General features: G+C 43.5%; 2 protein-coding genes across 4 annotated transcripts; one reads left to right on the top strand and one right to left on the bottom strand.

Annotated features, from left to right (window-relative positions):
• Nucleotides 1-78: 78 nt before the first annotated feature.
• vps35l (VPS35 endosomal protein sorting factor like) lies at nucleotides 79-12,872 on the top strand. Of its 2 annotated transcripts, none has more exons than XM_075457987.1 (30): nucleotides 79-114; nucleotides 887-986; nucleotides 1,167-1,349; nucleotides 1,487-1,606; nucleotides 2,115-2,139; nucleotides 3,574-3,653; nucleotides 3,904-4,032; nucleotides 4,115-4,199; nucleotides 4,289-4,345; nucleotides 4,476-4,572; nucleotides 5,500-5,547; nucleotides 5,700-5,793; nucleotides 5,877-6,077; nucleotides 6,178-6,224; nucleotides 7,343-7,454; nucleotides 7,554-7,670; nucleotides 7,767-7,820; nucleotides 7,920-8,000; nucleotides 8,087-8,149; nucleotides 8,244-8,329; nucleotides 8,409-8,489; nucleotides 8,665-8,728; nucleotides 9,418-9,516; nucleotides 9,606-9,683; nucleotides 9,785-9,899; nucleotides 10,794-10,933; nucleotides 11,080-11,245; nucleotides 11,358-11,476; nucleotides 11,638-11,784; nucleotides 11,953-12,872. In XM_075457987.1, exons 1-30 carry the CDS (start codon nucleotides 98-100, stop codon nucleotides 12,049-12,051), a joined length of 2,904 nt encoding a protein of 967 aa, XP_075314102.1. In that variant the 5' UTR covers nucleotides 79-97; the 3' UTR covers nucleotides 12,052-12,872. The 2 variants fall into 2 exon arrangements, with proteins under 2 accessions (XP_075314102.1, XP_075314101.1); XM_075457986.1 differs by having other exon boundaries at nucleotides 11,635-11,784.
• get4 (guided entry of tail-anchored proteins factor 4) lies at nucleotides 12,705-20,091 on the bottom strand. 2 transcript variants are annotated; one of them, XM_075457988.1, is made up of 9 exons: nucleotides 19,804-20,091; nucleotides 18,749-18,827; nucleotides 18,369-18,450; nucleotides 17,796-17,945; nucleotides 16,995-17,133; nucleotides 16,592-16,732; nucleotides 16,409-16,484; nucleotides 16,172-16,244; nucleotides 12,705-14,646 (listed from the first exon to the last, which is right to left on the bottom strand). In XM_075457988.1, the coding sequence occupies exons 1-9, from the start codon at nucleotides 19,941-19,943 to the stop codon at nucleotides 14,558-14,560; spliced, it is 969 nt and encodes a 322-aa protein (XP_075314103.1). In that variant the 5' UTR covers nucleotides 19,944-20,091; the 3' UTR covers nucleotides 12,705-14,557. The 2 variants fall into 2 exon arrangements, with proteins under 2 accessions (XP_075314103.1, XP_075314104.1); XM_075457989.1 differs by lacking the exon at nucleotides 19,804-20,091 and adding an exon at nucleotides 19,263-19,507.
• Between the last annotated feature and the right edge of the window lie 6,416 nt (nucleotides 20,092-26,507).

Raw genomic sequence — 26,507 nt, 5'->3', positions numbered from 1 at the left:
ATAAAGTTTTAACGAGCCGCTTCTTCAAAAACAAAAACGCTTTATCAAGTTTTCGCCTAACCAGGAAGTCCACGGGGTGTCATGTGATGTAGAAAAAATGGCTGCCGTGCAGTGGTAAGATGCTATTTTCTTATCATGAAAAATAGTTTTCATGTTCATATATTCATATATACCGGTTGTATCAGTACTTTGTTAACGCAGTGCAACGTTACAGAACGTAAATCCATTGCAATAAAAAGTGTGTCGCGCGTTTATTTTTAGGTTAGCATCACAAACAACGTTAACTTTTTGTATGTTGTCAACATATCCAGTGAAAATCAATGTTTTCAAACGTTAGTGAGGCTATGCAGTTCATTAAAGTGTCGTCTTTGGCTATAGTTTGGTTGCTAGCTTACAAATTCTATGAGTATATGTCACAGTTCCCTCCAGGTGAATCAAAGGTTTCTCAAGAATTGCTGTCATACACTGATATTATCTTGTGTAGCAGGGTATAGAAATAAGTGAAGAGAGGGGACTGAAATAGTATCAAATAATACCTCTAATTATCACTAATAGCTCTTCATTTTATGCGCAGATGTCAACCTCTGAATGTGTCTTACAAACATAACTAATTGTGCATTTTTAACATATGATATTTTCAGAATTTTTCCAGATGCAAAGACAAATGTTAGCAGCCTGCACCTCAAAGTCATAGTAACTTGCAATGTGGTGCAAGCTTGTATGCAACTTCCACCAAAAAAACCCTCATTTATGTGTTTGTAGTCAGCTCTCATGTCCTGACAGGACTTAATAATCAGAGCGTGGTAAGCATGAATTGTAGTAATTGTGAGTGAATGAACAGTGTGTTCTCTTAATTCGCTCCGTCTCCTGACTGTTGTGTAAGCAGGCGTTCCCGTGGGCGCAATTATGACACAGAGCTACAGAGGTGGCGTCCTGAGGCGGCCGCAGTCGACTTTGGAGACTACCATCCCCTCAAACCCATCATGGTATCGGTGTCCTGTTCAGCTGCACCACCATGAGCTCTACACACTATTTGATTGCACAATCTGAAGCCTCATGAAATACACACAATCCAGCCAGTTGTCATGGCAACTATGTTTGCATTGAATGAGCAAAAGGCACTGGTACAGTAATGTGATAGAGTTGACCCTTTTCTGTCCGCCCAGGTGACGGATACAAAAACCCGCCGTGGAACCCGCAAAGGCAGCACCTCCTCCTCTTCGTCATCCTCATCTTCAGCTCCGGCAGACCCCCTCAGCTCCATGCTGGACGGGACCGACCCCCTGTCCATGTTTGCCGCGGCCTCGGTCAGCGAACCTCCAGCCACGTCGCACAGCGGCTCCACAGGGGTCAGTTCACATCGCAGACGCAGCATCTTCCGGTCGGACAAATGTCGATGCAGGAGCTTCTCTAACTTGGAGAAAAAAAAAGAAAAAAAAGTGGAATTGCTTCGAGCTGACGATAAAAGGAGATGTTGTGCTTTCAGGAGCTCGGGAGGAAGAAGAAAGAGAATGAGGAAGAGGCAGTGGGACCAGACTTTGAACCCTGGTCATCGAAGCGAGGGGAAATCCTAGCCCGGTTCACCACCACCGAGAAACTCTCCATTGTGAGTCATGCTCCATTGTAGCAGCAAAGACCAACACCTCGAAGCTTCAATAGCACACAAGAGGCAGTTCAGTTACTCTCTTACATAAGCAGGGCTTCCACTCACTAGCAATTCAAACCTTTGAATAATCTTTTGAAAAGCTGCAAAAAATAAAGGTGAATTTAACGCGAACCAGTTTCCATGACTGGTTAACAGTAAATGAACTAGGCTGCGTAGTGTCGCTCGAGGGCGGCAGTATAAGCTGCATTGCTGTTGCTTGTAATTCCATAAAATTGATTTTTCTAACCAGAAACTAGAGCTCTTACCTCAAGAAAAGACAACAAATGCTGTGGTGGATAACCACGAGAGGGATATGCAAAGTTATTGTTCAGGAATTGGTTTCATCTCTGGCAAATTTGTTGGGGGGAGGTGTTAGTTCTTTATTTCCGTTTCCTTTCACCTTCTGGTTGCTGTGCACAGGGATGGTTTGTTAGACTAAAACTTTATTTCCATGTCCTTGTCTTCACAGAATCTTTTCATGGGCTCTGAAAGAGGTAAGATCTTACAAAAGCACAATTTTCAACTTTCTTCGATGGACCGAACAGAGACACTCTTGTGTTTCTCTGTTTGGTACAGTTTTAGATTTAAATACAAATGACCCCAGCTGCGATACCGCAAGAGATTTGGGCTTCTAGGTAACTTTCACCAACATCCCAGAACGCTTTCATCTCGTGAGGGCTAAACTTGTTCAGGCTCTTTGTTGGAAAAAAGGCCAGTTGATGGCAAAACCTGAAGTTTTATTCAAACGTTGCCCTCTCGTACATTGTCCCTACGATAATCTGAAGAGCTCCTTGAAGGCTTAGCAGACGCATAAAGGCTATCAAAAGAAATCCTTTCCTGTGTCCTCACCCCAAATGTACGTCCTTGTCGCAACATTGAGAAATAATGATCTGACTGAACCTGATGCATTTTGGACACAAGTCCCGCAAACCAGTTGAATGGAAATAGAACTTTTTGACCACGGTGAGCTGAGGCACAATACTGTTCCTTGAGTCAACCCTCATTTCTTTATATTTTACTTCCAAGGAGCCAGATTTTGTAGTTCTCCCAGCTTATGAGAGTTTTTCAAAGTTTTTCTCCAGACATTGGCCTCCTTTTCACGTATTTTCAGTCCCGTTCCATGAGCCTGACTCTTTCAGAGGAGCCCAGTTTTAAAGACATAAAACAGTGCTTTTGCACCAACAAGCTGATTGGACTAGCACTGGATTAGAAATTTTATGGAGGGATGAATCCTCCCCAGAGTCCGGACCTCAACATCACTGAAGCAGTAGATAGAAGTAGAATAGAAATCCAGATGCCACTACATCCTACGAGTCTTATTCCTTTGCATGATGGTTTACAAATCCCAGAACGGTTTAGGGCCAAAATACATCTGTGATATGTTCAGAGAATATAAACCCAGCAGAGCTCTTAGATCCAAGGACTCAGGTCAGCTGGTCCAGTCCAGAGTCCAGACTAAACATGGAGAAGCAGCATTTAGCTGTTATGCTGCAAACAAGTGGAACAAACTGCCAGTGGAGATTAAACTTTCACCAAATGGAGACATTTTTAAATCCAGGTTAAAAACATTTCTGTTCTCATGTGTCTATGCATGAAATCTGCACGATATCTTTTAATTTATCTGGAATGTTGCTTGTTTTTAAATTTATTTAAATTATTACATTTTTTTTCTCTTTATATTCTTTTATGTATTTTTAATGCTTCTTACACTCCCTGCTGCACTGCTTTTATTTTATGTGAAGCATTTTTAATTATTTTGTACATGTTTATACAAATAAATTTGATTTGATTTGATTTGGTGATCTCTTTTAAAGCAAAGGGAAAGTGATTAAAACAAGTATGCTCTTCATTTGTAATGTAAACACTCTGTCCTGCCCAGCATTTTGTCATTGATTGTAAAGTGTATCTATCAATCTGGTCTACGTTAGGAAAAGCTCCTTGTCCAGGATCGTCAGCTGTTTCAGAGAAAGTCCGCACTCGCCTGGAGGAGCTCGATGACCTGGAGGAGGTAGGTTTGTTTTCGCATGTGCAGTGCGTGCCGCCCTGTCTGCTGACCCGTCGCACTTTGTGTTATCTGGCGTAGGCTACAGAGTTCTGGTACTTTAACACGTCTTGATTTAAAGAAGTCGCCGGATCCTCCTTATCTACCTCCTTTACGAGCTTTCGGCATCAGTAATTTCTCCTCTCAGATGAACGGCTTCCACGGCTGTTAAAGAGCCGGGAATGTTGTTCGGATCTCGTTGTTTGTGTGTGCTCAGGGTTCCCAGAGAGAGCTGCTGAACCTGTCCCAGCAGGATTATGCCAACCGCATCGAAGAGCTGAACCAGTCCCTGAAGGAGGCGTGGGCCTCCGACCAAAAGGTCAAAGCCCTGAAGATTGTCATCCAGGTAAATCCAAAGGGGTGGAAAAACACTGATCCCGCTCCTCCCCTCTAAGAACGCCAGCATTGATTTCTGATCCGTGTTGCAGTGCTCCAAGCTTCTGTCCGACACCTCGGTGATCCAGTTCTATCCCAGCAAGTTCGTTCTCATCACAGATATCCTCGACACATTTGGTGAGGGAAGAAGCCTGCTTGTCCTCAGATCAGTCCCTGTCACAGAAATGTTTTCCATGTGTCCTGACAGTGGCTTTGCTCCTTTGTAGGCCGCCTGGTGTTCGATAGAATCTGGAGCATGTGTTCAGACCCGAGACCCTTACCAGGTAAGGGAGCCTTACTTCTAGTCCTCTGCGCCTGTGAGTGTGCTGGAGTTTCAGCTTGTTTTCGCCTTCTGCTGTGACACTGCTTGATCATTTATTTATTTTATTTATTTTTTTGTTCGTGTCACCTCAGACTCTTTCACAGTTGAAGATGTGAACGACACGGCCAAGGAGACGTGCCTCAACTGGTTCTTCAAAATCGCCTCCATCAGAGAGCTGCTGCCCAGGCTGTATCCCTCACCACAGCTTTCAGATCATTCTGCACAAAGAACAGGCCTAGTTTTTTAATTAATTTCCCCCTTTTTTTCTTTTTTTTTTTAAAGAAAAAATGATACGCGGATGGTTTATTTTACATCCACAGTGTCTGCAGACTGATCTACTTTAGCGTTCCGTTTATGGAAGCATTATAAACTAGGGCTGGGCAAGTTAACTCGTTATTATCGCGTTAACTTGTTAATTATTTAACACCGATAAATATTTTATCGCGCATTAACGCAGGTTTTATTATTTATTTTATTATTATAAAAGTCTGTGTCTGTCTGTAACATCACCGTTACAGGTGCTCCCCGGTCTCTGTGTGAAGCTCACGGAGCTAACTGGCGCTACGTCCTGTTTTACTTATTTCAACATAAAAGCACGTATTTCAAAATTATTTTTTTTAAAAACTCCTGCATTTACAGCCAAGTTGAATTGTCTTATCACCGTAGTAGTTCCAGTCTAAAATATCACTTAAAGGCAAAACACACAACTGAAACCAGCAAGTCATTCAAGGAAACAGACAGTGGAGCGAGGCTTCTACATAAAAACTACAGAAAGATGCTGATGTTAAAAGTGTGTTTGCACAACAAATGTTATGGCACTTTCATTCATATGGCAGTACATTCAAAATAAAACTAAATGCTAAAAGCTATACACTACTTTTTAATTCATTTTTGGATTTTGCGTGCAATTAATCAGGGAAATCATGTGATTAATTAGATAAAAAATTTTAATCGTTGCCCAGCCCTATTATAAACATTTGTTTTTTCAATTGGAGCATAGAGGATGTTCATCCTTTTTCTTTCCTTTTAGCTTCACCTCGAGTTAACAGAAACTTATTGACCCCGACAGTTATGTGTAGGTTGCATTAAACGTGACTCTTTAACCTCTGGGCACAGATATGTTGAAGCCGCCATCCTTAAGTGCAACCGTTTCCTCAACAAATCGTGAGTCCGAACAAATTCCCAGCCGGTGTCTCTGTCCTGATTTCTTCTCCCGCGTGATAAAAATGTAGCTGTAGTATTTAAATAAGTCCTGTTCGATTTATTTATTTTTTTCCAAATATTTCCCCCTCTTTCTGCCCGTCCAACTTACACAGCGGCATTCAAGAGACTCTCCCTCGCTTGACGGCCATGATCCGAGGGATCGGAGACACGCTGGTGGCTGCATACGCCAGAGCTTACCTCTGCAGGGTGAGACGCGCTCGACTCTCAACATTCATCTGCCTTCTTTTGCTCCTCCTCGGGCTCAATCTGAATTGAACTTTGAACTCTAGGTGGGCATGGAGGTGGCCCCCCACCTGAAAGACAGCCTGAACAGAAACTTCTTCGACCTGCTCGCCACCTTCCGGCAGATCAGCGGAGACAGCATCCAGAAGCAGCTCCTCAAACAGCGGGTGGAGGTGCCCGAGTACCTGACTCTCTACTCTCCGGCCATCAACTGGATCCTGCAGTGCATCGCCTACAGAGCTCCGGAGGTACTTCAGATACGTACAAACTGAAAAAAAAAGAAAGTGGCAAATGGGGGCATACTGGCTGCTGTTTCTGATTTGCATGTCATCCTTGTTTCCACATCAGCCGCTGCTAACGGAGATGATGGAGAGATGCAAGACGATGGCAAATAAGTAAGTGCGTCTTAGCAGAAATTCATTTGTTGACTTTCTTGTTCTTCGTCATATTTCTGATTTTGCTCTTTGTTTTCTCAAATCTCAGATATCGGTGCCGAGTGGCCATATATTTATTTTAGCTCGTTATTAAAGCAGTAATTATTTTTTTAAAAAGAAAATTTTAAAAATTTAAAAAAAAAAACATTTTTGAGGGCTTTTGAGCCTTTAATGGATTAGAAAGTTCAGAGAGACAGGAAGCAGGGGGCAGAGAGAGGGGGAACGACACGCAGCACAGGGCCGTCCGATGCGGGACTCGAACCGGGGCCAGCTGACTATAGCCTCTTGTACATGGGGTGCCTGCTCAACTCACTACGCCACAAACCACCCGTTTTATAATATATTTTATTATTGTAAAACTCACAGTATTTTATTTTGTAAAAGTCTGCTGCTGTCTGCTGCGGAACCGGAAAAGAAAGTAATTGGTGGATCCACCAAACATGGAAAAGGGTACGGAACTTTTACTCGGCCATTTTCATTTTAAAGTTCTTCCAGATGGCGGAGTCGACAGAACCAAAGTCATCTGTAAACACTGCCAAGTTGAATTGTCTTATCACCGTAGTAGTTCCAGTCTAAAATATCACTTAAAGGCAAAACACACAACTGATAGCAGCAAGTCATTCAAGGAAACAGCCAGTGGAGCGAGGCTTCTACATAAAAACTACAGAAAGATGCTGATGTTAAAAGTGTGTTTGCGCAACAAATGCTATGGCACTTTCATTCATATGGCAGCACATTCAAAATAAAACTAAATGCTAAAAGCTATACACTACTTTTGAATAAATTTTTGGATTTTGCGTACAAATTAATCAGTGAAATCATGTGATTAATTCGATTAAAAATTTTTAATCGTTGCCCAGCTGTAATTTATTTATTTAGTTGCGTACACTTTTATGAAGGAATTTGCAGCATTAAGCTTAATTATTAAGCTCGTCAGATACTGGCGCCCAAAACGTTTCCCGCCTGCTGTTCTTTCACCGTGTTGGACACTTTTGCGGATTTCAGGGTGTATATGAAGGGAGTCGGAGCTTTGTGGGTGCGGTGAAAAGAAAGACTCGCCATGTTACTGTTTCCCACAGTGCCTTGCTCCTGAACTCCGTTATGAGGGCGTTCAAACCGGAGTTCGTCGCAGCCAGAGCCACTGACTTCATCGGCATGATCAAAGACTGCGATGAGTCCGGCTTCCCAAAGGTAAGAGCTCCTCTGTGCTCACCGATCTTTAGTTTTTACGCAGAGGGTCGTCTTAAGCCGGGCTGAAATGCGAATGAGCGTTTGTCGTCTCCTCCGCAGCATCTGTTGTTCGGATCTCTGGGACGCAGCCTGGCCTGCGCGGATCCTCCGGAGTCCGAGAGGCTGACGATCCTGAACGAAGCCTGGAAGGTCATCACCAAAGTCCGCAGTCCTCAGGTTCTGTGACGCCGACGCCTGCTTTCACAAAACACTTCTGTTCCAAACAAAAAGTTTCAGCTTATTACTCACTGATTTAATTTTTTGGGGTTTTAGGATTACATCAACTGTGCTGAGATCTGGGTGGAGTTCACCTGCCGGCACTTTACTGTGAGTAAGAAGCACCTTTTTATCATCCATCAGGAGAGGAGAAAAAGAGCCATTGTCCAATTCTTTCTCACGGATTGAAACTCTTCTTGTCGCTCTCAGAAACGCGAGGTCAACACGGTTCTGGCTGACATCATCAAACATATGACCCCCGATCGAGCGTTCGAAGAAGCCTACCCTCAGGTTGGCACCATGACTCACCCAGCTGCGCTTTTTCGCTCATCCCCTTTCCGTCTGTGACTGTTCTGGGGTTTTTTTTCTGCTCGCAGCTGCAGTCGGTCATCAGGAAGATCCTCGCCTACTTCCACGACTTCTCCGTCCTCTTCTCCATGGTGAGCGGGTTTGAAAAAAAGTTCCCGATGAGGCTGCAGACTTTCTCCTGCCTCTCACCTGGGTTTAACAGCTTTGCACCCCTCCGTTCCTCAGGAGCGTTTCCTGCCGTTCCTGGACATGTTCCAGAAGGACAGCGTGAGGGTGGAGGTCTGCAAATCCATCATGGAGGTCTTCATCAAGTAAGAGCCACTTAGAAGTTTATTTGGTTTAGTAAATGTTTCTCCTTTTGTTAAAGCATGTTTTTCTCCTCTCCTGCAGACACCAGGTGGAGCTCACCAGAGACCCGGTCATCCTCAACGCCATGCTGCACATCTGCAAGACCATGCACGACTCTGTCAAGTAGGTTATTTGTATGCCTTAAAGGGATAGTTCGCCTCTTTGCTATCCTGCAAAATTGCCTCTTGTTTTCATCTTTTGATCATCATTTTCCATTTTGTTTTTCAGTGTTTGAGTTCTGTTGATATAATAAGGTGACTCGTATCTGTCAGTGACCGCTCTCCTCTTTGTCTTGCAGCGCTCTTACTCTTGAGGACGAGAAAAGATCTTTGGCTCAGCTGATCATCGGCTTCATCCGCATGGTGAGGCTCCTGAGCTTTGCCTGAGCTCTTCTGGATTTTTCCTCACCTAAAAGGATCTTTTAAGAATGGCCCAAATTACGCTAGAGGAGTGTAGGCAGTGTAGTTTTTGGGGGCTGTTTTTAACTCCAGTTTTATACACTGTTAAGGTGCGTTTGTGAAGTCAACTAAACAGGGTATTCAGCCATGTTACGTCATATATCAAACCTTAGTAAACCAAAATGTTCAACTCAAATGGTACAGGTGGTACAGTCTGTGAAGTCTTAAGAGAAGAACTGATGAAGGAATCATCGCTTCACATTAAGCTGTTTTTCCAGTTTGCCTTAATTTCAAACTTTAAAAAAAAAAAAAAATGCTTACTTAACATTTTACAGGTTTTGTCAGCAAGCGTTTGCTGTTATTAAAAGTAGCCTGTTAGCTAGATAGGCTAATATCGGTTTGGCTAGCTTAGCTGTGGAACTAATGTTAACGTTAGCTTTTTCTTCTTCTTTTTTTTTGTCTCTGTGTCGGAGACATTGCTTGGAGTTCTCAAAAGAAGAGGAATTTTGTTCAAGAAGTTCCCGTAACTGACATTTCCTTAGCTGAAGAGCGCTGTTTGTGTTCCCTGTAGCAAAGTGCAGCTCAGGGACTCTCAAGGCAGCAGGGTGTTGGATACGGGAACAGTGTGGCTCAAATCCTCTTATTTATTTTAGGTTTCCTTTGGCCGTGACTTCGAGCAGCAGCTGAGTTTCTGCGTGGAGGCCAGAGCCACCTTCTGTAACCTGGAGCCAGTGCTGGTGCAGCTCATTCATGTCAGTAGAAGTCTGTACGTTTGAATTTAATGTCAACACACACACAAACGCCGTCCTCACGACCAGTATGTTTCCCCCATCTTTGCCAGACTGTCAACCAGCTTGCCATGGAGACCAGGAGGGTGATGAGAGGGAGTCACTCCCGAAAAACTGCTGCTTTTGTCAGAGTCAGTCCACACACACACACAGCCTCTCATCACTACAGGTCATTTTACATTCTCACCAGAAGTTAAACATGGCCACATGAATTTTTACGTCTGTCTTCTAGGCGTGCGCTGCCTACAGTTTCATCACCATACCGTCTCTCAGCAGCATCTTCAGCCGCCTCAACCTCTACCTGCTGTCTGGTCAGGTTGCGTTGGCCAACCAGTGCCTCTCCCAGGGTGAGCTGCTGCTTTATTTTGGCTTTTAAAGGGATAGTTCGCCTCTTTTGACATGAAGCTGTATGACATCCCATGTTAGCAATATCATTTATGAACATTGACTTACCCCCCGCTGAGTCCTGTGAGCCGAGTTCCAGCCTCGTTTTGGCGTTGACGAAGGTAGTTGGCTGGGGCTTAAAAAAATAAAGCGTCTTGCTTCTCAAAACAATATGCGTTCAAAAGAGTAATACATTTGAACAATCACAAAAAAGTTCTCCAGAAAAAGTCAGACCTCACAATCGCTTGGCGCTATTTTCTCTCCCTTCGTATCACTACGGGCTGTGCAAACTGCAGACCGAAGTGCAGACCGAGCAGTCCGCTGCTTCCGAGCAGCAAACACCGTAACAGGTGCGGCTATCGCTAGGTGGCTGAACGCATTGAAATGAAGGGAGGCAAAAATAGCGCCAAGCGATTGTGAGGTCTGACTTTTTCTGGCTAACGATTTTGTGATGCAAATGTATTACTCTTTGTGAACACATATTGTTTTGAGAAGCAAAACGCTTAATTTTTGGGACCCTAGCAAACTAGCCGGACTGGCTTCGTCAACACCAAAACGAGGCTGGAACTCGGCTCACAGGACGCAGCAGGGGGTAAGTCAATGTTCATAAATGATATTGCTAATATGGGATGTCATACAGCTTCATGTCAAAAGAGGCGAACTATCCCTTTAAGCTCATAATGTGGGCTTTCTCTTAATCTGCTGACTTCTGTCATCTTCTATCAGCCTCCTTCTATTTCTGTCACTTTATTTCCTCCTTTTTTCGACCTCATTGTGGCCTACTGTTTCCATCCCTTACTTAACCCTCCCTCCTTTATTTCTACTCCATTATTGAGTCTTTTGTGCCTCTCCTGCAGCGGATGCTTTCCTGAAGGCAGCGGTCAGTATTCTTCCTGAAGTCCCTCGCTCCATCAGCGTAGAGGGGAAGCTTCGCTCCTCTGAGAGCTTTCTGCTGGACTTCATCAATAACTTCTTGGCCACGTTACTTGTTGTCCCGGTAACACTGTCAACTCTCTCTCTCTCACTCTCAAAATGATTTTTTTTTTTTTTGTCATTTCGCATCCGACAGTCCAGCGAAGGGTGCAGATGTGGGTCTGCAGGCTGTGTAACAGACCCATTACGTCTCCTTACGTGTATTCACAGGACCATCCGGAGCATGGGGTTCTCTACTTAGTCCGCGGTCTGCTCAACATGGTTCAGGATTACACCTGGGAGGACAACAGCGATGCGAAGGTGCGGGTTTACATCAGTGCTTTGCCGCTGCTGGCTGCCATGAGCCAGGAAACCTATCTCTATACCATCCCCAAAGGTAACAACACACACACAGACACACAATTATGTCTCGGATTAAGATAAGATTTTGTGTGTATTTTGGTTTCGTCAGTTGTGGAGTGTAGCTGATTTCTGTCTCCTCATCCCAGTGGACTCCAATGAGACACTATATGGAGGTGACCCCAAGTTTCTATCGGAGATCAACAAGCTGTGCGAGACTCTGATCGGACAGATCCTGGACCATCTGAAGGCGCTCGCTCGGGACGAGGTCAGACCAGACAGAAACGCCCCCATGTGACCATCATGGCTCGGTTTTTCTATCCCTGTTTTGAACAGTGTTGTCTTCATTCACGTGCACGCGGGGGCAGACCGCTCCCAGTATCCATGCGCAGGCGTTTGGCTGACACAACTTTCCCACTCTTGCAGCAGAGCCTGCGCCGCCAAAGCGCTCTGGCCTTCTCCCTCTTCGGCGTCCTGTTGGCTCACGGCGATCTGCGCACCAACAAGCTGAGCCAGCTGACCGTCAACCTGTGGAGCCTCAGCCACAAACACGGATACTGCGAGACTCGCTTCTCCGTGAGTGCAAAGATTCCTCGAGCTGCTCTATACACAACTGCTGGAATGACTCCCGTACTCGACTCAAATTAGAATCTAATCGAGGCTTGAATGCGTCACATTGTTAGCCTTATTTACTGCCGCCGTCGCACTAAATACTAACTCGTCTTGTCCCTTTGTCTGCTCTAGGTTCGGACTCTGGAGTACATCAAATATCAGGCTCAGCAACCCGACATGACTCACCTGAACGATACGGCCCAGAGACTCGCACTGCAGTCCCGCACCTGAAGACGAGTTCAAGAAAAACCCTGAGATGATCACGTTCATGTAAATAAAAGCAGAAAAAGAAGCTCCAAGTAGTTGTTTTAAAGCTTTCCGCATGGAGATGTGAACTGATGATGTACGCACACGACCTGCAGCACCTGTTTTACTGCTTACTTTGTCCTGTTCAACTCTGTGAGCTGCAGAATGAATCTGCTCGGAGGCAGAGTAAGGAAAATAAGAGAGGAGGCCGTTTGAAATTCTCAAACTTCTCAGTTGTAGTTTATTTAATGAATTAGTGAACTTCTGAAAAGGCAAAAACACTCCGCTTTAGTTCTGAAAAGGACAAAAATCAAAGTGAAATGATGTTCACTGACACAGACGGCCTTTGGTCACACATTCTGATTAAGCATTCTGAGCAAAAAAAAAACTAAATTAAAAACAACCCTATTTCATCAGGTTTCATGTTTCAGCTCCTGACCCACCAATAATGGAAACTGCTTGAACGCCAGATATAAAAAAAACAAAACAAAAAAAACGCGCAGCTCGTTTGGGTGTCTGAACTCACTCTCTGATCATCCAACGGACGTCTTTGCGAAACGGTTGCCAACACTTTATTTAAATGTTTTAAGTGAGATGCTGGAATTTTCTTTTTTCTTTTGTGACCACTTTTGTCAGCGCTTTGATGCCATCAGCTGAATGCTGGTGTAGCAGAGCACGTAACGCTCACGAATCAACACTGTGGTCCTTTTCCGGAGCTCCGAACCCCAATCAACACTCGAAACTCGAGGAAAACTTTCAAATGAATCAAAACCTGTGACAATTTAATAAATTATTAAAACAGCTAATCATCGGCAGTGGATTTTCTTCAATTATTTGCACTAAAAAAAAAAAAAAAAGTTTTTACTATCCTACCGAGTTATTTCACAATATACTGGTTCATCTGCGGTTTACTTTTGATCTCCAAGTTAATGTTGGCCATTTGCAGCTTTCACAGACGAATGCAAATTATTACAAAAAAAGAAAAAAAGTACACAGATCGCTCCACAGCAGAAGACCTGTGGACATTCCCAGTGTCACGGTTTAATAAAAGCCCCGACTTTAGATAATACGGGGAGGTGCAGTTTGGACATGAAAGAAAAGGAACAGCAGATTAACACCTGAACAGATCTGAGTGTCCCTACAAATTGAAGATGAGACGATGTAAGATGTGTTCTCTGGGAGGCCCGTTAATTTAACACTGATGAACAGCAGCCGTTGTGTCGACTGGTGTTTCTCGTCAGAGGTCATCTTAAGCTTTGGCGAGCGCGCCGACCTTACCTGCACCTCCGCAGCCACACGTGCACGTCTTAATCACGTCACACGCTGCTGGAGGTTTTTTTTTTTTTTTCCTTGCCAACGTTGGAGCTCGTTTCTGAGACGAGATGTGGCACCGCCGGCTGCACGTGCCTTTCATTAATCAGACTACTGTGGAACATGTAAACTGGTAGGTAGGAGTGGAATGTCCTGTAAGAATGTCCATCCTCCGAATATTGTCTCGATTATAAGGTGAATAGCCAGCGCATTGCTGTGCGTGAACATGTACACTAGCCACTTTTTAGAATTTGATGTCTTGCAATCATGTCAGAGGAGAAAATAATTTTTTTTGAAAAAAAAAAAAGCCAAATCTGGATGTTTTCCCAACAACTTGTCTCGAAGTTGGATCGATACGACCGAGCCAGTTCTCTACAGACGGCTCTCCGTTTGTGGTCGTTTGGGTGTAAATGAACAAATGATTCCACAATCTTTGCACTAAAAGTGTCCAGCTGACATTTCAGGTGCAACATGACAGCTGGTGACAACTTCCACAGAGCGCTGATGCCTTCTTGTCCACAGCACTACAGATGAGACGCTGACACACGGCCTTGGCTAGGAGTACATTTTAATTAATTTACTACTGACAGAAGAGAATAACGGAATAAGTTGTTGCAAGGGCTCACAGCAGCTACATCGTGGCTCTGATTGAGCTTCTGCGAGGCTGTACGACAACTTTAGAAGTTTGGTAACTGTAGTGAACCGACTAAACCCCTCGTTATCGAAGGGTTACACTCGATGCTGCCCCCACCCCACCCCCCAAAAAAGATCTTGACACTTCAACCATCTCCTTTGAGCAGGTTTCCACAGGAAGCGGACAGTTTGTGGTCTCCTGTTTAAAAACCATACACCTCTAAACAGAAAGTCCCAAACCAACAAAAGAAATATGGTTAAGATAAAACAACGCGACAGTTCATCATGGGGAGAGTTCGCAGTTTGGCGCAGTCAGTCCAGGCCGTGCTGATGGGGATGTTTTTTGGCGGAATGATTCTTGTTCTGATTTCGTACTGGATAGCCGGGATGGTGGGAGTTTAGTCAAACAGCACGCCTCTGAAAATGCAAACCAGCACCTCCCTCTGACCTGTGGAGGAGGGAGGGAGGCGGGGTGCTCTTCCTCTCTCTTTTTTTTTCTTTTTTTTCTCCTTTTTTTTGTCTTTGTTCGTTGTCCTGGGCTGCAGGGTCAATCTAGTTCTATGGGGCTGCTGTCCTGGGCTTCTTCGGCCCCATCGTCCTCCTCTCCAGATCCCATCAGGCTGTTCAGCAGGTTTCCTGCCAGGTTAGACAAACCGATCATTATCCTCTCTGAAAGAACATTGCAAAAGCAAGCACATACAAAGGTGCTACGGCTACCTTGTTCTCTACATCGTATCATGGGAGTATGCAGCACGAACAACGGGCTGTTTCCGTCGTTATCGGAAGCCTTTGATGTTTGCATTCAGACACATTTACATTTAAACCTGATATCGAGGTTTATCACGAGGGTTCCGTCTCATTATGCACTGAAGTGGCGACGATAACGTTTGCATTACAACCACTAATGCAGCAGCAGACTGTTCCACTTGTGCTGCTTTATGAAACTCGGTATATATCCAAACGATCACCTCAGCCTGCTATTCTTCTCTGAGTAGGGTCGTGCTTTACATCAGCTACATCCAACAGGAGCCCTTTTGGCAGCATACGGTCCTTCTTGGCATTAGGCCGGTGGTCATAATGTTGTGGCAGAACAGTTCGAGGAACTCTTGAGGGGGCTGGGAAGCTCCTCCGAGAGCTTCTCTTGTTGCGTTTGCGTCACCGACACTGAAACTGCCACGCTGTAGATGTGTGAAAACCACACTGCGTTTCCTTCACTGAATATAGGCTCGATAAACCATTCAGTAAGCTAATATCAACGCTAATGTGCAGAAGCCTTGAGCCATCCCTCACTTCCTTATATGTGGCCATAAAAACAAGAAATCGGTGCAGTGATAAACTAAATATGTGCAAACATCGAGAGAAATGCAGTAAATAAGGCAAAACAGAGGTCAGCACAGCCTGAACCCTCTGAGACAAGCTTTCTTGTCATTTCTTTAAGGAGTCTTCAGGAATAGTTCTCCAGGCTTCTTGAAGGACATCCCAAAGCTCTTCTTTGGATGTGGGCTGCCTTTTGTTCCGTTCTCTGTCAGGATGATCCCACACTGCTTCAATAATGTTGAGGTCCGGGCTCTGGGGAAGATTCATCCCTCCACAAGACTTGTTGCCATTGATTTTTTTTAGCCCAGTTTTTGTGTCATCTGGCATACCTCAGCCTTTTCTCCCCGTTTCCCTTCCTTAAGAACGGCTTGACAGCCACTCTTCCCCGGAGACCATTTCTGATGAGGCTTCAATGAACGGTAGACGGATCAACCGAAGGACACGCTGCACACCGTGCATGAGATGTGCCAAGTTTTCAGAGAACTGCTTTTTTGAGGAAATCACCTCGTTGGTGCAACAATACTATACGGTTATTCTGAAGAAATGGGAACAAATGAAGTGTCTTTGTGGCAGGCTGCTAGTAACAAATTGGTCACAAGAAAGTCTGGTTTGCTTGGAAGTAAAATATAAAGAAATGAGGGTTGGCTCAAGACTTTTTCACAGCGCTGTACGTCACAGATGGCTTCCTCCGATAGTTATAAGAGCTATAAAAAAAAAAATCCCTCTGTGGTCTAAAAGCCTCTTGTTGCTGAATACGCACCCTGCATTAAACAACTAGTTGTTCGATCGGTTTAGGCAGTCTGCTGCAGACGGCTATGAAACGAACGAGCATTGTTCAACTCACCAAGCAGGCCGCCGTACGATGGAGACTGTTTGGGTGGAACGCCAAAGAAAACCTGTCCTATTCTGTCGAGATACTGAAGAGCCAGAGGTGTGTCCAGGGAGAAAGACAAAGGAGGACAGAAGGATTACAGTCAAGAACAGTGGTCAATCAGTTCTCCAGCATTATATACAGAAGAGATGACGTGAAAAGATTTGATCAGATTTTACAGGAGTCATGGGTGAAGAAAGTAGGACCCACCTCATTATACATGGGGTCCCTCTTCAGGGAAGGTTGATATTGCTCACATAACACTGTGAAAACTGTTAATTTACCCCTGAAGAACAAACAACAACAAAAAACGTATATCATTGCTTTAATCTTTTCCAAATACGGCTTCTTATCATTTCTAAAGAGTCGTGCATTAGATAGAGCTGTCCTCACCCATCCACTGCCAGCAGCAGAAACCAGATAAAGTTTAGTAGGGGCTGGACGAAGGGAGGGCCCTTCTCTATGGACGGGTGTCTCTCTGTGTACGTGCTGAACACCACGGAAGCGCCGCTTTTGTTCTTTAAGCAGAGGAACCTGGAGGGTTGATAGCGGGACAGGACAGAAACAGAGAGGAGGCAGAGGATGAAGACAAGGTCGGGGAGCGTGACGGAACAAAAAACACAAGAGAGCTCGGCGATTCTCTGAGGAATACGACAAGGTTGGGTTCCGTGTACCAGACCGCCGCAGGCCCGGGTTTGACAGCTTTCACAACTCCATCGATTTTCAGCTTTTACCATGCGGCATAATCAACAACTGATATCTTCGTCTCACAGAGTGGGCGTGGCGGCTCACTTACTGTAGGACGGCCTGCGCCACAAACATGTCGACCTCGCTGCGGAAGCCTCGTGACGCCGAATACTCCACCAACATCTGCGCGCAGCCCTCCCCGTCAGATGAATGCAGGAAGTGATAACGAGACTCGCTGTAGTTTTGCTCTGGAAAAAAAAAAAATGTTTTGGGGTGAAAAAATTATTTTACTTTCTAAAATTGCGACATGCGCATCAAATTCCATGTGGACGTGAAAACCTGCAGTCGGAGCGCACTTGGGACAGGCCCGGGGTTGGCTACGGAGAACGGGGATAGGCAGTTAAAGGGGAGAAAAAATAAATAAACAAACTACTTTTTTCGGTGGCAATGGACAGATGTTACTTTAAAAAAAAGAAAAAAAGAAACCCAGATGAATTCTGGGTAACAAAAAGAATAAGCAGCCGGGAGAGAGCGAGATAAGCTCCAGCTGCAACAGTGAGATAAGCGCGATGATGCAAGCCTCCAAAAAGTTTATTTTTGCACACCATAAAAATAGCCCGATCACCTGATGGGAGAAATGGCAGGTGGAGACCAACAGAGATGTGATTTCCAACATCCCCGCAGGCCTCTTTTCTCTCTCCCCCCCCACAACACACTTTCTGGCTTGTCGTAGCAAGAAAAGCGATAACTTCTTTAATTACAAACAACAGCATTCCAAATATGCAAGACAAAGGAGGGATCTGTGCACCGTTCCATCTTGTTCAGTTTCATTCACGTCACGCTGGTTTTGTGCATTTTTTTTTCTTTTTTCTTTCTGCTCACAGAGAGCGGAGAGTGATTAGACGCCTACCTTTCCACAAGGTGACAGCCAGCAGCTGGTGCAGCTTTGGGTGGCCCAACTTGCCGGATCCTCCTGTGGACCATTTCAAGGCTCTGGACACAAAAGCTGCTCTCTCCGGAGAGTTCTGATCCATCAGGCTGAACAGCTTGGCCAAGCTTTCTGCTCCACAAACCGCAAGCCGGCAAAATAAAGAAAAAACAAATAGAAGGGATGTTGGAAATGGAAAAATACGCACATGTACCAAGCGCTCAACGGTGGTTTTAAGAGTCCAAAAGTTTACAGATAGATCAAGCTGATCTTACTAGTCCAAATTATATGTCAGCAGCCATTAAATCAGCACTGACAGATGACTTTTTATTTGGGATCCCGACTCACTGACACACTTAACATCTTACATCCAGGTTAATAGTACATGTATGTTGTACATTTAGGGTAGCAAAACCTACAAATTTCCCATCAGACTTGATATGGACATTACTTTGTGGGCAGCAGATACAAAAAAAGCATTAAATTGTACAATGTATAGTTTGGCACAAGACATTCCGGGTAGCCTTTAAGGGGCATTTACGATTTGCCACCCACCTAAGATTTCATCTTCCACTTTTGTATCAGACTTCTCCAAAACCTCCAGCACCAGCATGGACAGATCTGCTGCGCTGTTTTGCTGAAAAGTAACATACAACCAAATTCACCCTCTAGCTGCCATTTTCTACAACTACAGTGCTGTGTGAATAAGCAAAACCAGACTATCAAAGATGAACAAACGGGTGCTGAAATGTGCCCACAAGATCCCCGGGCTTCAAGTTTTTTTTGTTGTTTTTTTTTTAACCCTACACGCATTATCTTAGCCTTATATCCCAAAACATAAAAGCAGCACATGAAGTCTCCAGTCTAATAAGCCATTTTCAAACATAACACCACATTTTTCAGACTGAAAAAAAAAAGCCTAATGCAGCACGTACCTGGTTATAGCTGAAAAAGAGCAAAGCCCCATTGTACATCAGCTCTCTGGCCTCGGCATGTTTTGCCTGTGACATGTACCTGATGGAACACAACATTGTTAGTATTGCACATAAAACAGCACCGCCCGTGATTCGTGTAGCTTCAAGACTACTCATTGATTTGGTTATGATGCTTTTGTTGAAGACTGCAAGCCACCAATAATATTTAGACATATTCTCTTTGGAACAACAGCAACAAAATAAAAAAATCAAACAAGATTAATACAGGGATAATTCTATTTAGCCAAAAGATCTGGTGGGCGCATGAAAAGAAGGGCTTACAAATAAATGAATGAGGTAGAGAAAATAGAGCTTTTTCTACGTTACACGGTGTTGGGAGCAGGGAGTTTAGATTTGTGAGACGTTGAGAGACTGCTTCTTGTCTAAATTAAACCCAACACACGGGAGCAAATTAAATCCGACATGACGTCTCTTTTAATATGAATGATGGCGATCAAACGACGACTGGTCGTACCTGAAGACAAAACAATCAACTAGGCAGGAACATGTCCTGCCGTCATACTCCACCTCAGAGTTCGCTGAAGCAGAATGTTGCTACATGGCTACATGCTAACACAGCTGGCCAGCTTCAACAAACAAGTTCAGGAAATGACAGCCGAAACCTAAGAACATATTCAGCCCCTGTATTCAGTTCATTTTAGGGGGAAGCATTATCTCGAATACAACTGAGACAGGTTGTCGCTGTCTTCCATTAGTTTCTTAGCTAACACGACTCTGCTATCATTAGCTTGCTATCAGTGGTGCTGCTGCTAAAAAACAAAAAATGTAGCTAGCCTACAGCCGTAGTTAGCCGTCCCGTTAAAGATCGAAACGACGACTGTCCAAACAAACGCACGGACCGCAACGAGGAGGTGGGTCCGCGGAGAAATCCCACCAATCACATCCAAGTAGCAGTCAAAGCAGGGTTGACAGCAGAAAGATCTGGAACAGGCCGGCGTCGAAGCTAAACGACACTTACAACAGCGCCTACCAACGAACACAGAGCTAAGTCTTACCTAAAAAATAAAGTCCTATACATTTGGTGTGCTTCATAGTAATCTCCTTTTTCTACGCTGGCTCGCAGTTTTCCTTCGACTCTCTGGACGCCCCCACGGTTTCTGACACTGGAGCACCTCAGAGACTCCGGCTCCGACATGGTCGCCCTTTTGCAGCAGAGCTCTGCGAGTGTTGACAGAGCGAACCAGGTGCTGCGTCGAAGTCAGTTTCCCCGTGGAGACCCGACCCCTCTTCCAGCTCCGCCTCGTCCACGCGGTGAAAGACGCGCTCGCTGAAAAGTCGCTCCCGACGAACTGCGCTCGTAACACGCAGTTCCTACGGAAAATGTAAGGGCCCAAATTTGTTTTCGACAACGACTTTTTTCTTTACAAAGTGAAAGCAGATTGAAAACGTAGTGGAGAAAAAAACCGTTTTTCTTCATTTTTAGTCTAAAGCAGTTTTTTTTTTGCAGTGACAGATAGTGTATTGTATACAATGCTTTTATAATGACTTAAGACTTTTCACTTTGAAGTTAGACTTGATGGGGAAATGTGCACACCTTCAAATAAATTCATCACATATGCATTCAAACTCAAAAGTCTTCCACATCATACAATTATTGTGTACAATACATAAGCTATTACAGCTAAAAAAAAAAAAACTAAAAAGAAACAGCAGTGTAGAGAGTATAAAATTAAGAAAGTTTTGACAATGTTTTCAAATCGCTTTAAAAAGAAACATTTTTTGCCTCCTCTTTTTCCGTCGTAACTCCGTGGTACAAGCGTACAACGGGAACAAATGGCCGCGCGCTCCTTTCCCAGTGTGTACGGAGCGGAGCTCGGGGGTACCCGATCTCTGCAGGGAAACTGACCTCGACACAGCACCTGCACGCTTTTAACTAAGCGGACCCTCCTCGGATTCCGTAGCCGATGTGTTGCGGTCCGGTGGGAGATTTGTGGGAACACGGACTGAGTTTGTGAAATGTTGTGAGCATTAGATCATTTTGAAACTTACATGTCTAGATAAAATACATAAAATGACTGATGGAAATAGGGAGCTTGTTGAAGTTTCTGTTATTGCATTTATTCCACAGTTTGAGCTGTGCTTTTCTCCATCAGTTTGGCTGATAAAGGAGAGACAGCATTTCTCTTCATTTGAAAAAGCAAACTTAAGTGAGAAATTTGCTTAAAGATGGTGAAATGAAAAGATGATTACAAACCATAGATGGTGACATTCTGGGCAGCGCACTGTAAAATCCAGCATCGGTGAAGAACCAGAACAACTGCATTCTCCTTTTCACTTATCGCTAAAGTCTGCTCACATTAGATCCTGTCTTCCATCTCCCGGTGCTCCCACTAAATTTAATGATGGGCCTATGTAAATTCTAGAAGTATTATCTGGGGCATTTAATCTATGGAAGCCTAGAGTGGCCACTAGTTTTGGTGCAGGATTATGCCATTAGTACAGTAACTAGTTTCTGTCTTTTTTTTTTTTAGGAATACTAAATAAAGTGGTTTTCTTGGATAATTTACTCCAGTGTGACTGTTTTTGGATTTTTTTTTTGTCACATGGCACCATTGGGACCGCATGACAGTTTCAATTTCAACAGAAATAAAACAGCAACGACAAAGGGTTTAAAATTCTACCTCCCTCTATGGCATATGTGTAACAGAACGATGGAATCTGATCCTTTGTGGCTTCACCAAACAAATATTTTAGGACACGTCCATCACCCACGCTCCACTCTTGAATACAAAGCAAAATTCAGATCTGAATATGTTAATCCCACGATTGATTTTGGCCTGGCATCCACCAACCCAATGGCAAGGGATTTCTTTGAAAATCCAGTAAATATTGTTGAGAAACACATGATTGTATATCGGGTTTATGGATCTGGTTGAAGCATCTGCTGACAAGATCAGCTCCACTGAGAACGATGTGCCAACTGAAGCTCTTGACAACTTCTCAAAGGCTGATATGGAAGAACTCCTCAGCATGCTCAGCAGTTACGACTGCACTGTGCTTCCAACAGAAGAAAATCTGCCAAAACTGGTGGAAGGAACAGCTCACAAAGAGATGGTGCAGGAGACAGCATCAGAAAGAATTGGCGGACAATTCTTAGATCTATCGGAGAATCCATAAGTGGTGAAGGACTGAACAAGATTTTTTGATGACTTGAAAACCAGAGCAAAAAATATCACCGATTGTATTCAGTTCCTTGGATCTATATCAGATGTTGAAACACCAATCAAGACTTGAGCTTCATAAGAGAAAGTAATTAAAAGGAGATTTTCCTCAGATTCTGTACAGGGTCTGACTTGTTCCCGTCAGATGTTGGAGTTCACAAGGCAGCCGAAGGCTCACACCTGTAATTGTTCTTTGGAACCGCCATGTAAGGAAAGCAGCTTTGCAGAATTCAATTTCAGCTACCGCTGCCGCCACTGTTTGATTTAAACAGAAAATGTTTGTCCCACATGACCGTTGGTTACTGGAGGCTAATAGCTGGGTTAAGTCTGAACCTACAGTGGTCAGTACAGCTGCTAGCTGATCAGCACTGACGTGTAGGGGTGAGTACGTCAGTGTGTCAGCAAAGTCATCAGAAGGTAAGTTTGTGTCAGATTCAATAACTTCATCATGAGGGAGAGGGGATTGGGGAGGGAGAGGGGATTGGGGGGCATCTGTTCTGTGGTATGTTGAATTTACCTCTGTAATTACTATTGTATGAAACACAATTGTTTGTTTGTTTTCTAATTATGTAAAATTCTATAAACAGATTGTTCAAAAAAACGAAATAACTTCATTATCAGCATGAAGCAGGACTGATTCCTGAGAACCAGGAGTAGCTTGGGCTGCAGATGCATTTGCTGCAAGTGAGAGACCCATGGGTGGACAAAGGCCTGTTCGCCGCAGTGGAGGTACCCACTGATGAGCTGGATGAGGATTTATGTGTAGATAAACTGTAGCCTTACACTTCAGCGGTGCTGGATGTGTAAGGCAAAAGAGGCTCATCTGTAACATTACTCAGCTTACAGTCACTACCATCTCTGGCCTTTGTAGAAAGGCAAATCCTGAGGAGCTTGTGATCAGTTTGCTCATACAAACTTCCAATTGTGACATTGCCCTCGAGGGGCTCCTCGGAACCCATGAGACAAAGCATGAAGTCAAAATCCTCTGTTTTGCCCTTCTTTGATTTCCCATTGCAGGGAAAAAGTTTTTGACCCTTCTCGAGAAGGATGGACACGAAATCATTTTATCAGACAATCATCTCTCTTGTTCCACCTCCAGTAGGCCGTCTTACTTGCTTGTACAAACAGTCTTGGTAATTCAGCCAGCCAAGTTCAATCTTTCTTGATTTTTTTTTTTTACCCAAGCCTTTAGTAGATGCTCCTTTTATACTCAGTTCTGACACTCTCACTTGTAGCAGTTAATCTGTCGACTGTAGAATCTTCTAGAAAGATATAAAGAAGTTGTTTGCATGTTCTATGAAAACTGATGAACTCTGGAAATAATACAATGGACTTGTGCCTGTTTCAAACAAATAAGCTGAATAAGTTTTTGTTGAATTCTAGGAAGAAACAACCTTACTTATGAGGTTTGTAAATGGGGAGAGAGGTGGTACGGGTTTTCTTTTAAATTGTTACGTTTCAAATGATTTCCCAAATACATGTGGTCTTTAAACACCATCAGAAATGTCAGAGGTGCACTTGTTAACACGTGATTTGGTCTAGTTAGAGAAGCTCTGACTGTCTGTTAAATCATTTAGAAGCCAGTTACTGTGGATACTTCTGTGTATGTTGTGTTGCAACTGAAAGACATATGTACACAGAAGTGTTCGTATTTCTGCATGTTGTGTGCCAGGAGAAAACGGGAATTGTTCATTCATTTGCGTAGAATACAAAGAAAAATTACAGTTTGTGTTGTAAACTCATCATGAAGTGAGAAGACCACCTTCTTCTGAGCTTAATGCCTTCCAATTTTGGGATGCTATTCATTTTGTAGCTGTTCAACCTGCAGACAGTTTTCAAACTACTTTATAACCAGTTAGATCATTTAGTCTTGTGGTTCCAAGCTGAGGGAACAAGATCAAAAGGTTCGTCAGAGGAATCGGAAGGCTCGTAAAATGATCAATAGAAGAGGAAAAACTAAGCCGTGCATCACTTTTCTCCCAAAACTTTTCTTTAATTTTCTCTTTTGACACTGGTGTCTTGTTTGATCTCCATGAAAGTCTTCTTTTTTGATAGCGTTTGAAACCCAAACACTTCATTTTTCACAAGCCAAAAAGGTTGAAAACCGCCCATAGCCATTCTCACACATGAATACCGGAGATCAGTTCAGAAGATAGTGGGAACAATTTGGTCTGGTCGTCCTACAGTGACTCTCACACAACTTCATCGCCGCAGGAGGCTTTCTGCTGGAGATAAGCTTCCTCTGCAGGAAATGCTGAGGAGAGGCAGCATCTGGAGTGCACGACTTGCAGCAACAGATGCAGATGTTACGCTGTGTGGACTTTTTTTCAACAGCTCAAGAATAGCACACGAGGCTCCTTATTGTGTTACAATGAGTACTTCATGCGTCTGTATTAGGGCTGGGCACCGATTAAAAATTTTAATCTAATTAATCACATGATTTCCCTGATTAATCACGATTAATCGCATTTGTACGCAAAATCCAAAAATTAATTCAAAAGTAGTGTATAGCTTTTAGCATTTAGTTTTATTTTAAATGTGCTGCCATATGAATGAAAGCGCCATAACATTTAACACACTTAAATAAAACACTTTCAACATCAGCATTTTTATTTAGTTTTTATGTAGAAGCCTCGCTCCACTGTCTGTTTCTTTGAATGACTTGCTGCTATCAGTTGTGTGTTTTGCCTTTAAGTGATATTTTAGACTGGAACTACTACGGTGAGAAGACCATTCAACTTGGCAGCGTTTACAGATTACTTTGGTTCTGTCGACTCCGCCGTCTGGAAGAACTTTAAAATGAAAATGGCCGAGTAAAAGTTCCGTACCCTTCTCCATGTTTGGGGGATCCGCCAATTACTTTCTTTTCCGGTTCCGCAGCAGACAGCAACAGACTTTTATAAAATAAAAGCCTGTGAGCAACAGACTTTTACAATAATAAAACAAATGATAAAACAGGGGTGGTTTGTGGCATAGTGGGTTGAGCAGGCACCCCATGTACAAGAGGCTATAGTCCTCGCTGCAGCTGGCCCCGGTTCAAGTCCCGCATCGGACCCCCTGCTTCCTGTCTCTCTGAACTATCCTATCCATTAAAGGCACAAAAGCCCCCCAAAATAAAATAAAAACAGAGTGTTAGGAACATAGGAGGAAGAATCTCACTGCTAGTTCACAAAGGATGGTGTAATCCTGGACATGTTACTGAGAGGGAGCATCTCTGCACCCAGATGTAGAACTGTTGGCTGGGTTACTAGTGTCCACACTGCCTACCCAGAGAGTTCAGCTGTGGTACATGCCAACGCTGAATGTGGCATCATCACCTCAAGCACAATATCCAAATGCATTCATGGCAACTTGGGAGATTTCATCATTATTTTTCTAATTTTTGTCCCTCCTCAACAATGCATACTGCAACAAACAACACAATTTACCTTTGGGGATGTGAAAAGTATAATTCATTTCATTTCAATATAATTCCCTTCTCATTTGTAAAGAATCTGGAAAAGAAATCTTTTCAGTATCTAAGCAACTACATCTGTTGGTCGTGTAAATCCTCTTCCTCGGAGGTTGCCATGCTTGTCTGTAATATTTCAGCACTAACTCATAACAATTAAACCTGGATTTGTGGATGGTACAGTAAACTGTGCTCACAGTCGGTGATTTCCCATCTTTACTTCTGAGCCCCTAGCTCTCTAAGATGCTTTTTTTATATATATATATATATATATATATATATATATATATATATATGCATTCATCTTATTGGCCTGTTGCCAATAAACCTTATTCATTGCATCATGTCCCCTTTCCCACCTTTTTTTGAGATATGTTGCTGCAATCGAACCTGAGATGAGCCAATATTCATGAAATAGCAAAATGTCCCACTTATCGCTCTTTATTTTTATTTACATATTAGACAGCATCCCAGCTTTTTGGGATCTGGGGTTGTACCTTCATATAACTTTAAAAAATTTGTACTATTAGTGTTATGGATATGAATGATTATTATACCAATTGTCACTAATTATTCTAATGTCGCTGTATTATTACTTATGTTAGAAATGATCATATTAAGTTGTATTGCCTGTACTAATTTATTTTTAGGTCTTGCCACCACATTTACCGTGAGACAGGGTGTTTTCCATAGACCCTTACACTGTGAAAGCAGCTGTACTCACTGTTTCCATAGTTACTGTGAATCTTTATCAACAGGTGACTAAAAACTCTGCTGTCTGGATTCTGCAGGGAGACGGAATGATATGTTAGTAATGTCAAAGTGAGAAATTCAGTTTTTGAATGTGACCAATAAAGATACTTTGTAATAGGAAAAATATATGCACATGCAGTTCAAATGTCTGAAACCCAACAGCTTCTTCATTGTAGGCCGCAGCTCCGAAAAAGGTCCCTTCATCCTCTGCGCTCGTCCTGCCCTGGAAATGAACAGCAGGGCCGGTTTTAGCCCATTGGCTGCCCTAGGCGAGATGGCGATTTTGAACATTTTTATTTTTAGAAACTTTGGAACTTTTACAACCAATTGCTCA

This window comes from Odontesthes bonariensis, chromosome 23 (assembly GCF_027942865.1).
Source record: "Odontesthes bonariensis isolate fOdoBon6 chromosome 23, fOdoBon6.hap1, whole genome shotgun sequence".
NCBI classification, from domain to species: Eukaryota; Metazoa; Chordata; class Actinopteri; order Atheriniformes; family Atherinopsidae; genus Odontesthes; species Odontesthes bonariensis.
This window is presented reverse-complemented; position numbering and strand designations above follow the sequence as displayed.

Excerpts from the sequence above, each read along its gene's own strand:
- vps35l (XM_075457986.1), top strand. Across the intron at positions 5,794-5,876 it reads CCAGAGCTTACCTCTGCAGG|GTGGGCATGGAGGTGGCCCC; the intron begins GTGAGACGCGCT and ends TTTGAACTCTAG. Across the intron at positions 11,785-11,952 it reads ACTGCGAGACTCGCTTCTCC|GTTCGGACTCTGGAGTACAT; the intron begins GTGAGTGCAAAG and ends TGTCTGCTCTAG.
- get4 (XM_075457988.1), bottom strand. The coding sequence starts at position 19,943 with ATGTCGGAGCCGGAGTCTCTGAGGTGCTCCAGTGTCAGAAACCGTGGG. Across the intron at positions 18,828-19,803 it reads TATAGGACTTTATTTTTTAG|GTACATGTCACAGGCAAAAC; the intron begins GTAAGACTTAGC and ends GTGTTCCATCAG. Across the intron at positions 16,485-16,591 it reads CTGCTGCTGGCAGTGGATGG|GGGTAAATTAACAGTTTTCA; the intron begins GTGAGGACAGCT and ends TTTGTTCTTCAG.